The sequence below is a fragment of the Sycon ciliatum genome, chromosome 6 (genome assembly GCF_964019385.1).
Source record: "Sycon ciliatum chromosome 6, ocSycCili1.1, whole genome shotgun sequence".
Classification (NCBI taxonomy): Eukaryota; Metazoa; Porifera; class Calcarea; order Leucosolenida; family Sycettidae; genus Sycon; species Sycon ciliatum.
In genome coordinates this window covers 35,279,405-35,289,618 of record NC_088648.1, presented here as the reverse complement: position 1 = coordinate 35,289,618, position 10,214 = coordinate 35,279,405, and the positions used below count along the sequence as shown (strand labels likewise).

At 46.1% G+C, this 10,214-nt stretch overlaps 1 protein-coding gene and 1 long non-coding RNA gene across 2 annotated transcripts; one reads left to right on the top strand and one right to left on the bottom strand.

Moving 5' to 3' along the window:
• Positions 1-2,956: 2,956 nt before the first annotated feature.
• On the bottom strand, positions 2,957-4,355 carry LOC135818993 (uncharacterized). Its single transcript, XR_010553854.1, has 3 exons — positions 4,208-4,355; positions 3,650-3,913; positions 2,957-3,385 (listed from the first exon to the last, which is right to left on the bottom strand). It is a non-coding gene; the product is annotated as an uncharacterized LOC135818993 (long non-coding RNA).
• A 4,320-nt stretch (positions 4,356-8,675) lies between these two features.
• LOC135820279 (uncharacterized) lies at positions 8,676-9,758 on the top strand. The gene has a single exon (XM_065333595.1). It carries the CDS (start codon positions 8,676-8,678, stop codon positions 9,756-9,758), a length of 1,083 nt encoding a protein of 360 aa, XP_065189667.1.
• Positions 9,759-10,214: the final 456 nt, after the last annotated feature.

The window sequence follows — 10,214 nt, the reverse complement described above, 5'->3', positions numbered from 1 at the left end:
CTTTCTTTGCAACTCCTGCAGTCTAGGTACTGAGTATCATTGTTATCTTGTGTGTGTGTGTGTGTGTGTGTGTGTGTGTGTATGTGTGCACAAGTTGCTATGGCTTCTGCTGTAGCATCGCTATCATCGCCTCTGGCGATGGGCGTCCAATGGTCAATGGTCAATGGTGTATGTGTGTATGCGTGAGTCAACAGCGTTGATAAAGTTATTGTGTTTACCCCTCTTGTTTTCTCATCATTGTGTTGCTTTTAATGTTTAATCTTGCCCGTAAAAGCGGCTGTTTTTGATGATGAAAAAAAAACATATTGTGGACAGCTATTATGTACATTCCTGTAGAGCCTTTGTAGTCACAGATACGGGACAGATACGGGACAGATACGGGACAGATACGGGATAGCTCCAGGCGTGACACAAACAAACAAACACACAAACAAACACCAAATTAAAGCTGTGTGGACCCTGGCTAGCGCCAGACGATACTGAAGTAATGTCTTCTGCATAGCTACGGGAATTAAAGTTACCTTCCCCACTTTGGAATTAGCACCAGTATCCATTAGCCTTCCAAGTTGAAATTCCAAGTTGAAAGGCCGTTGGTTAGCGCTATCCAGCAGTGCTCAAGCAGACGTACAGGTCGTGGAATGCGTCTGTACTCCCTGTCAGTTTTGTGCTAGATTGTGCACGTCTGACTGTTCAAAAACTGGTTTAGTTGGTGAACTCGAGCGCATAACTTGTGCCCACAGTTTCAAAGTTACAACATACATCTAGCTCGTCATCCACATACCTTTGCGTCTCTGTTGCTCGTGACATTCTATCAAACCTTCTCTTTCTTCACGGAGTTGTTGCCGTTTATTTTGCTACTCTTTCCTGTTCTGTTCTAATCCTTGCCTATTTTATCGCCTTGGATTACTTTCACCAAATCAATCCACATTGTCCGGTGGTTTGCCATGAGTTTCGAAATGTAAAAACACACGCACATACATGCGCCCACGCACCGATCTCCAGACGCGATAGTTAGATATATTTATGCTCTACAGATATGTCTGACACAAGGAAAATTTTGAACAGAAGCTGTCCGCTACATGTACACAGAATACCAGCTAGACAGGCAAACCCGCGGCAGAACAAAAAAAAATAACGACAAACACTCGATCAGTACGGCATCAACACTCAAATCCATTGGGAACTATAAAACTGATAATCAAGAAGACGAAGGCGAGCTCTGGCATTCCTCGATAAAGTGGCAGTGTACGGGAATACGTTAGTAACGTTGTCATGACTACATCTCTCCATTATGGCGACTCGCACGGTGTGGAGCCCGTCACTGTGGAAAGGCCAGAGAGGCCAGCCATTGGCGACGAGTGGCTTGCCTCTCTGAGAATGCCACCCGTCCTTCTACAAGTGCGTAACACCTCCATCACAGCACAATCATGGTGTAGACACCACGAATCAGTATCACAGCATTCCGTGACTTTAGCTTATCCGGTTCTAGAATACAGGCAAAGTCCTGATAAGACTGATCTACAGAGTAGGCAATGGCTACACAGCCTTCTTCCACTCAATACCGATCCGATCGGACACAAATTCAGCAGGACTCGTCGCTAACTCCCAAACCTTAGCTGTGCGGCCGAATCGGGCTATATTAGCACTGCACAAAATGCAATGAACGATGTCAGGTGATACCTACGGAAAACAGTGCCTCTTGATCCAAGAGTTTGCCTACTCTTGTTTGAACACATTTCAAATTTTACGATCGTCGAAAGGATAATAAAGGAGAGTGGTAACATCCAAGAGGATGTGGAAATAGTTAATCGTGAATACTTAGAACAAAATTATAGTTGTCGAGCACGAGGTGCCGTAGTGTCCTTCGCCCAACAAAATGGACAACAACACCAGAAGAAGTGGCATTATATGACTTGAAAATGTTGTGACATCCCGTTATGATTACTCATCCATAGGCTTTCGTAGCTGATCACGTGCCACGCCAGTACTGGTGGCGGGAAGTCGAAACTAAATGGATACGCTGTTGCTGTATGTATAGGGCTTGCAGATGCTTGAGATCTATATGAAATTTGTCAAAAACGAAGTGCCCAGTGGTCCTTCACCCAAAATATTAAGACCACAACACGAGAAGAGGTGGCACTACATGTCCAGAAAACACTGTGACTGATGATGACTGATCCATAGGATCGTCGTAGCTGATCACGTGCCAGGCCCATAATAGTGGCGAGAATCATACACTTCGCGGCCTTAGGATTTTGTTTAATCACAGAACCTTATTTCACTGGCCTGATGCAAAACAAAACCAGCATGCAGAACTACACACCAATAGCTTGCACAATGCAGAATGGCGGGCTTCAACGAAGACATCAGAATGAATACAATGCTCGCACTTACCATCGCTCTCACTCTCTGTCCCCGCATCTCTAGCGTGCCACATTAGCGTTCGACTGGCGCGAATTCCGTGATACAGCCTTCGTATTCGTATTTAATCCGTCATGATCAATTCGCTATGCAATGTACCTGTATTGTTGACGAGACTTTCTGAATTTGCAACGGTCGATTTACCCCTACCGTCTCTGGGAAGTCCGTGCGAGGGGCTGGTGGTAACGCCACTATTTCGACCGACTCTACTATACATGGCTTCGGTTTTAGTTGAATTCTATATCGATGAAAGACTTGTTTAAATTTAATATTCGCTTACAAACTTGGATATGAAGGAAGGAGTTTGATTATTTGACTGTTTTCCGAATTTGATCACTTTGTGGCGGGTGTGATTTACTCACCTCCTACGGCTAAGGACCTGCATCTGCGCCTTCACCCAAGAGGGTTGTGACATTCATGCGGACGCGGAAAATGCGAAGCGTGAATGTTTTTACGCAGTCGCGACGAAAAACCCAGGTAATGCCACCGTAGAATACCCACACAAACAACACGCTATCGCGATTAGAGAAGAACAAAAACTTATTTTTTTCAGTCAATACTTCACAATACTTAACAAAATGAAGCTTCTCGCGCACGACGTGCTGAAGGGTCCATAACCCCATTTATATGGACAAAAAAACCAGAAGAGATAGCACTATAAAGACAATACTCTTGACACCTGGTTATCATGACTCATCCATGGGCTCTTCGTAGCTGATCACGTGCCACGCCGGTACTGGTGGGGGGAAGCCGAACCTAAATGGATACTGCTGTTGCTGGATGTATAGATCATGCAGATGCGTTAGATCTGTCGGTTCTGGCTCCTGCTGTAGTGTTTCCGGTGCATGCACTTGTTGTGTGTCCTGCTGCTGTGGTTGATTACTCGCTGGGTTTTGCTGCAGTGTATTATCGCAGCGAGGCTGCACAGTTAGGGCTCTCTTGGCCTTTGGCTCATAATCGTCTCCTGGATATAATAGGGGAGGAGACAAAACCCTTAGTACTGAAATGACAATTGTAAAACGATCTCATCAGAAGTCGCAAACGTAACTGTCGAGATACGATTCAAGCGTATGGATTCAGAATAAATACTGAAGTACAAAAAAACAAAAAAAGGTTTCATCATACATATGACGGCACGTAGGATTTCACATCAAATGCTTAAAATTAAACATTGCAGACTGAAAGGGATCAACAACGACATCAGCATGTGTACAATGCTCGCACTTACCCTCGTCCTAACTCTCGGGCCCGGTATCTCTAGCGTGCCATCTAATCTTACGTCCCGTGCGAATTGCGTCATGCAGCCTTCGTAATCGCTCTTCATCCGTGGTGATCAATTCTCGTTCACTTGTACCTTTGTTGTTGGGACTGTCGGAACTCGCAACGGTTAACTGTTCTTCGGTCTCCGGGAACTGTGGACGAGGGGCCGGATGCAACGCCATCTCCGCTGCCGGGTCTACTATACATGGCCTGTCCCGCCTTTCTCTGAAATCTGCAAATGCATTAAAGTGATAATAATGAAAGTTGCAACCAACAAATGATTTAGAATGAGCCCTCACAGTATCAATATTTTTAATTATGCCTCTTGATATGTGTATGTACTCCATTGAAAGGTTCAGTGGAATTCTCTTTGGCGTGGATTTTTGCGATCTAAAATTAGTTTATAATTTGTATTCGCTTCCGCACTCGGTTATCAGCAATCGAGATTGATGATTATTTGACATTAGCACATCCCTCTCCCCCCCCCCTCAAGGTCAATTAAATTAGTAGGGCAAGTCATACGTACCTCTCGGATGATAAAACCGACATCTCTTCCCGAACTTGCAACCTCGCCGGGTGTTAAAATTACGGCAAAGTGGGACATGCGATGGCTGCCGTTGTCCTTCCATCTTGAAAAAAACAGTTCCACCACGTGACCAACTCGAAGAGCAGAGGGTCCTTACACAACAATTTTTCTAGGTCCATCCAGACCTTTTATACCCCGCACCGACTACAAACTACGTTCGTTCAGTTACACTGTGCATACCCTGTCGTATCCAGACTCGAACACAGGTATTTTTCAGCTAACGTATACAAACGGAAATAGTTCCATGCATGTATACATACGTAAGCTGACTGAGTAGCTGGAAGGCAATACTACTAAAACCAGAATATTACAGGCACAGCAAGGTTCTACTATTTCTACTGTTCTCTATTCCTTTTTTAATATACTCTTGCTACTACTCCTTGTTCCCTCCTATCGGATTTCACATATATATTACTATGTTTATCTGCCTTATCTATGCAGTTCTGGCTGTGTTGTTGTTTTTTTGAATTCTTTATTCTCACGTTCAGGTTTTTAGCGTACCGTTTCCATGGCCGTGGCCAATGAGTGACCATCACGTGGTATCCTTGATTGAGCGATGAAGGCCTAGGCCTTTATCGAGGACAATAAAGCTCGTTCGCGTGACCTCTTCCAGCCAATCGCAGCTGTGCCAGGTTCGTACGGTGCCTACCGGCTGCGCATGCTCACGGCCCGTTCAGCGCAGGCCTCCGCGCTACGTGCCTTGGCCTGCGCCCTTGGCCGTACACACTCGGCCTTGATTCAGCCGTAAGGTCCTGCCAGACCTCTATACATGGCAGAGAGAGAGAGAGAGAGAGAGAGAGAGTTTTGTTGTTTGAAATTTGTTATTCTCACGACGGCCTTTGGCCAATACGAGAAAAAGAACTACAAGAACGTAAATCAAAGAGAAATCAAAGTTTAGCTGATTGCTGAATTAGAAGCCGTGGTAATGAATATTATGTCGGCTGGGCGCACTTGGGCTGTATATTATGCTGAAAAACGTGATCACGCACATACGGAAGAGATGTTTGCTTTTGAAGTCTCGTATGGGGTAGGTTTGCTAAAGCTGAGTGGCTTGTTATTAGGCGTTCTTATGCGTGTTGTAGGTGGCTCACAAGTTTGGGAGGAACCATAATGTACGAATGTGTTGAATTCGGGGTAGGTGAATTGCGAAGTAGTGCGGTGGTGCAATCTATGGTGCAGGCTATGTGCAAGAAAAGGATTTAATATAGATGTAAAATCCAGCAGTACGGTGTATCCGGCATGCTCCTTGCATGGTTGGGGGACTACCTGCTGGACAGGCGCCTGAGTGTTGTCGTTGGTGGCAGTCGTCCAGCTCACACCGCATCAGAGCCAGTGTTCCGCAAGGTAGCTTTTTGGGACCGACACTGTTCCTCCTCTACACGAACGATGCCTATAATCACTTTCCACCAGGTGTAGATCTGGCCGCTTATGCCGACGACACAACGCTGTTTCAGTGCCTGTCAACCATGGATACCATTGACCACAGCTCGACAGTCCTGCAAAAATGCTCTCGATGCCCTTGTGAATTGGGGCACCAGCTGGAGAATTGCGTTCGATCCAGCCAAGTCCCAGGCCATGACTATTGACCATCACCTGGGACCTCCCAGCAGTACAGTTTGCGGGTGTCCCCCTGAATGGAGAGAGTAACCCCAAGCTTCTTGCGGTAACCTTGGACAGCCAACTTTCCCACCGCAACCACCTCCGTACCATCGCCATCAGAGCACGCCAGCGTCTCGGGCTCCTGCGGAAGGCCTCGCCGCTCCTGGATGTATCTCGCAGCCGAGCTACAGTGTACGTGGGTTTGTACTCCCAGTAATGGAGTACTGCCCATTGGTCTGGATGGGCGCAGCAGATTGTCACTTGCAGCGACTTGACCAGACGCAACGCTCAGCCCTCCACTGGATTGGCCCCCGCGCAATGCTGCAAAGCCTGTCTATCCGGCGCATGGTAGCTGCGTGTACCTACATTTACAAGCTACTGTGCTCCAATCCTACCAGCCCACTTCGTCAGCTCTTGCCTCCCTCTCAAGCCCCCGACCAGGCCATGTTCGACCCACTCGTCTCTCTCTCGTCCGTCTCGACATGCATAAGTACCAGCTTGAGACCGGGCTACCTGTCAATAGCCTGGAAAGTTGACGTAGAGCTTTCCCCGCCTGTGCTGTCCCTGTATGGAATGCCCTGCCACCCGCCGTCCTCAGCCAGCCACCTGACCGGAAACGGCTGTAATGTTTCAAAGTGTCTGTCTTTCGGTACCTCCGTGCCCACCTTGAATGTGCACCCCTTACGCATTACATAATTATACTTTATTTAGTTCTCTCCCCCTTTCTTGCCCCCAACCCTCCCCGCTCGCTCTTTCTCCCTCTCTCTCTCATTCTGTTTATTATACTTTGTTTAGTTCTCTTGCTCCTCAACCCTCCCCGCTCTCTCTCTCTCTCTCTCTCTCTCTCTCTCTCTCTCTCTCTCTCTCTCTCTCTATATATATATATATATATATATATGGTGACAGTCAATTTTTTCTTCAGACTTTTCCCGTTTGTCTCTTTCCCTCAAACCAGTTAATATATATATATATATATACTCAATCTGCGGACAGAACTGTTTCGTCCTTTGTGGACTCGTCAGCGCAGCACAGAGAAAATGAGGCCGAACCTGATAGCAATGGAAATAAAAATTTCCTATCAGGCCCGAACGTACCTTGCCAGAGTGCTCAAACTGACAAGTCAGTGAGCTCTGCATAACGCAAACAGCAAAGGCACTACCCCACGCAAGAGTGCTCAACTGCTACAAGAGCAGGAGCGAAATACTCAATCTGCGGACAGAACTGTTTCGTCCTTTGTGGACTCGTCAGCGCAGCACAGAGAAAATGAGGCCGAACCTGATAGCAATGGAAATAAAAATTTCCTATCAGGCCCGAACGTACCTTGCCAGAGTGCTCAAACTGACAAGTCAGTGAGCTCTGCATAACGCAAACAGCAAAGGCACTACCCCACGCAAGAGTGCTCAACTGCTACAAGAGCAGGAGCGAAATACTCAATCTGCGGACAGAACTGTTTCGTCCTTTGTGGACTCGTCAGCGCAGCACAGAGAAAATGAGGCCGAACCTGATAGCAATGGAAATAAAAATTTCCTATCAGGCCCGAACGTACCTTGCCAGAGTGCTCAAACTGACAAGTCAGTGAGCTCTGCATAACGTATATATATATATTTTTTTTTTTTCTTGCTCATTCCCATGTATCTACTGATGAAAATGGGTGAAAAGCTTTTAGCATTATGAAATTGACAACCTTGTTGTTGTGTGTATATATATATATGTCTCTCCCTCTCTTTCTCTCTCTGCTTTTGGCGCGCCTGGTTGTGATGAAGTCGACACCCAAGGTCGGCAGAGCACCCCAGACCACGCCACCACTCCCCTTATTCATGGCTCAGACATGACGGGTTTACGTGGCTCTAGTAAAAAAAAATGTAAAATGGATGCCGGCTACTGAGTAATGGCCATTTGAAAGGTCAATCAGGACGGAGTGGGTTCTGTGTTCAAAGAGGGGGAGATGCATCTTTTTATTTTTATAATTATAAAAGACCCTTCCAAAGAACTCTTCCAGACAAGGTCTGAAATGTTTGATAGTTATGAATCATACACCCTCACTCAAAGAGAGAATGGAGGATAACAGAGATAGAAGTGAACAGTACAGAAGGAAACAAATTACCAACATGGAACTAAACAGCACTGCAGCTGAATGCGGGTTTGCGAAGCAGTGGTGACGATGCGATGCAACAGTATTCAGCAAACAACCTATATTTTTTGCCTCAATACATCATCCATCAGAGAGAAAAATAAAAATGGGAAACAAACAGCTCAGCTGCCAGAATAACGGGCAGACCAGTGGAGATACGGATACATCCATCAGAGGAAGGCGAGAACAAAAGGCGCGGGAAGGAGACAAACAGTACGACGGCGATGAGGGACAGGTCGACAAGTTAGAAAGTAAAGCGCTCCATTTTAATTGTGCATTCCAAACAGATAAGGAAGTAAGAATGTTTCTCTTTTCTTATTGTGCCACATTTGACCCGACCTGATGCATTTCGTACAACCTGCGACACATCCCATCCGCGGCAAGTCAGAATATTCCACCTAATTGCATTTTACATTATAGCAGATATGACAAGACGGATAGTAAACATAAATTAATGAGTTTGTTTGTATGATAGTGTACAATTCATTTTACCCGTACAAAATGTTTTACTACACCACTGATTGTAGAAATTTTGCATGGCTAGCCGTACAACCAACGGCACGTTTGTCAATGGGCCTAGCAAGTATAAACTTAACCGTTCTGCACAGGACCTGTTCTGTGGTGCGCATTTCCTGTACGGTCTTCAGCGCAGCTACTGAACACTGATATTTGGACGCAATGGCCGCAAGATGTGCTGGACGTCCGGATTGGTCACCAAAGAAGGAAGTAAAGTTTGAAAGTGTTCAAGAAGGTGAATGTTATGAGTCAAATCTTACCGAGCTGGGCCGAGGCGGATATGGGAAGGTCGTGTTGGCTAAGCGCACAAGAGACCAACGCGCTATTGCGATCAAAATTCCTAACAGCCATCATTCCAAACATGAGGAAGAGTGTGATATCATGGAAAGGCTGAAGAAAGCAGGTGGACACAACAATGTTACAAAAATGTTGGATATTGTTGTTGATGTAAAGGGGGCAGCTAGAGTAACTTGTATTGTCCTGGAGAAATTTGATATGAATCTAGAGGAATGGATCGAGCTTAGAGGTTTAGGAACCAGACTGCCCGAATATGTCAAGTTGGAGATGGCGGCTCAGATGTACGATGGGTTGTCCTATATTCACGCAAACGACGTAGTGTATGAGGATGTAAAGTTTGATAATATGCTGATTGATCTAACCACTGGTTTACTAAAGCTAGCTGACTTCGGCCACTCCTCAATACTGCCGCCTGCCAACGATCAGGCAACGATACATCAGAATAGAATTGCGTTGGCGTTAGATCTGCGTGATATGACTTCCCGTGTTGTGACACCACTTTGGCTGGGCAGAGAGTACACTGAGCCCGAATGTCATGACGAGGCTTTGAGCGCCATGACGCTCCACCCTCAGTTGGTCGAAGCACTTCAGGTAGTATTTTCTGATACCGCTGACGAAGGTGAAGGAGCAATGCGCATAAAGCTGCAAGGTGATATTCACTGGTGGGAGTCGATGGCCGAAATGAATCCTGACTTACGCAATGAGATATTACTGGCCCATCGTTGGAACGTTCAACAACCTAACCCTTGCAATAATGGAATAGCTCTTCCTGACAACGTAAGCCAAGTTTTGTCCATCGCATTGCTCTATGCTAGGTTGAACAAGGCGACTGCTTCACATGTTCGTGAAAGTATCCTAGAGATACCGGATATCCCGAATATGAAGCTCGCTCGAGAGTATCTACGTCAACGTCCATCCAAGTCGCCGGACGCGTCGCCGGATAAATAACAACCATCATCTATCCTAAACATGAACCTTCCACGCGATCCCCCTGCCGCCTCACTCCCTTGTCTTTTACCCCGGGGAATCCCCAAAATTAAATTTGGCACTGTAACTGTTGGTATCGAATGATTTTGTTTCGTTTTGCGTATCCAGGTCACGGTTACTTAGGTGACGGAGTGAGCATTGTCACACGAAACTGGTAAAATGAGTGAGTACGATTTTAGTGTCCAGAAGTTGCAAATGCAATGCATTCTGCGGCTACCACAACTCGTGCACATGCCAATCCATATTCATTGCAAGGGGTAGGGTGGGACCTGGATGGTTTCGTTTTTCTGAGTTGCGTTTCAAGCACGGGCACACTTTCGAATACCATACCCCAGGTTATTGGCGGTTTCCGAAGGTTAAAATCACGCCAAAGTAACAACCGATCGCAAAAATAGCATCACGTGAATGACAAGATTA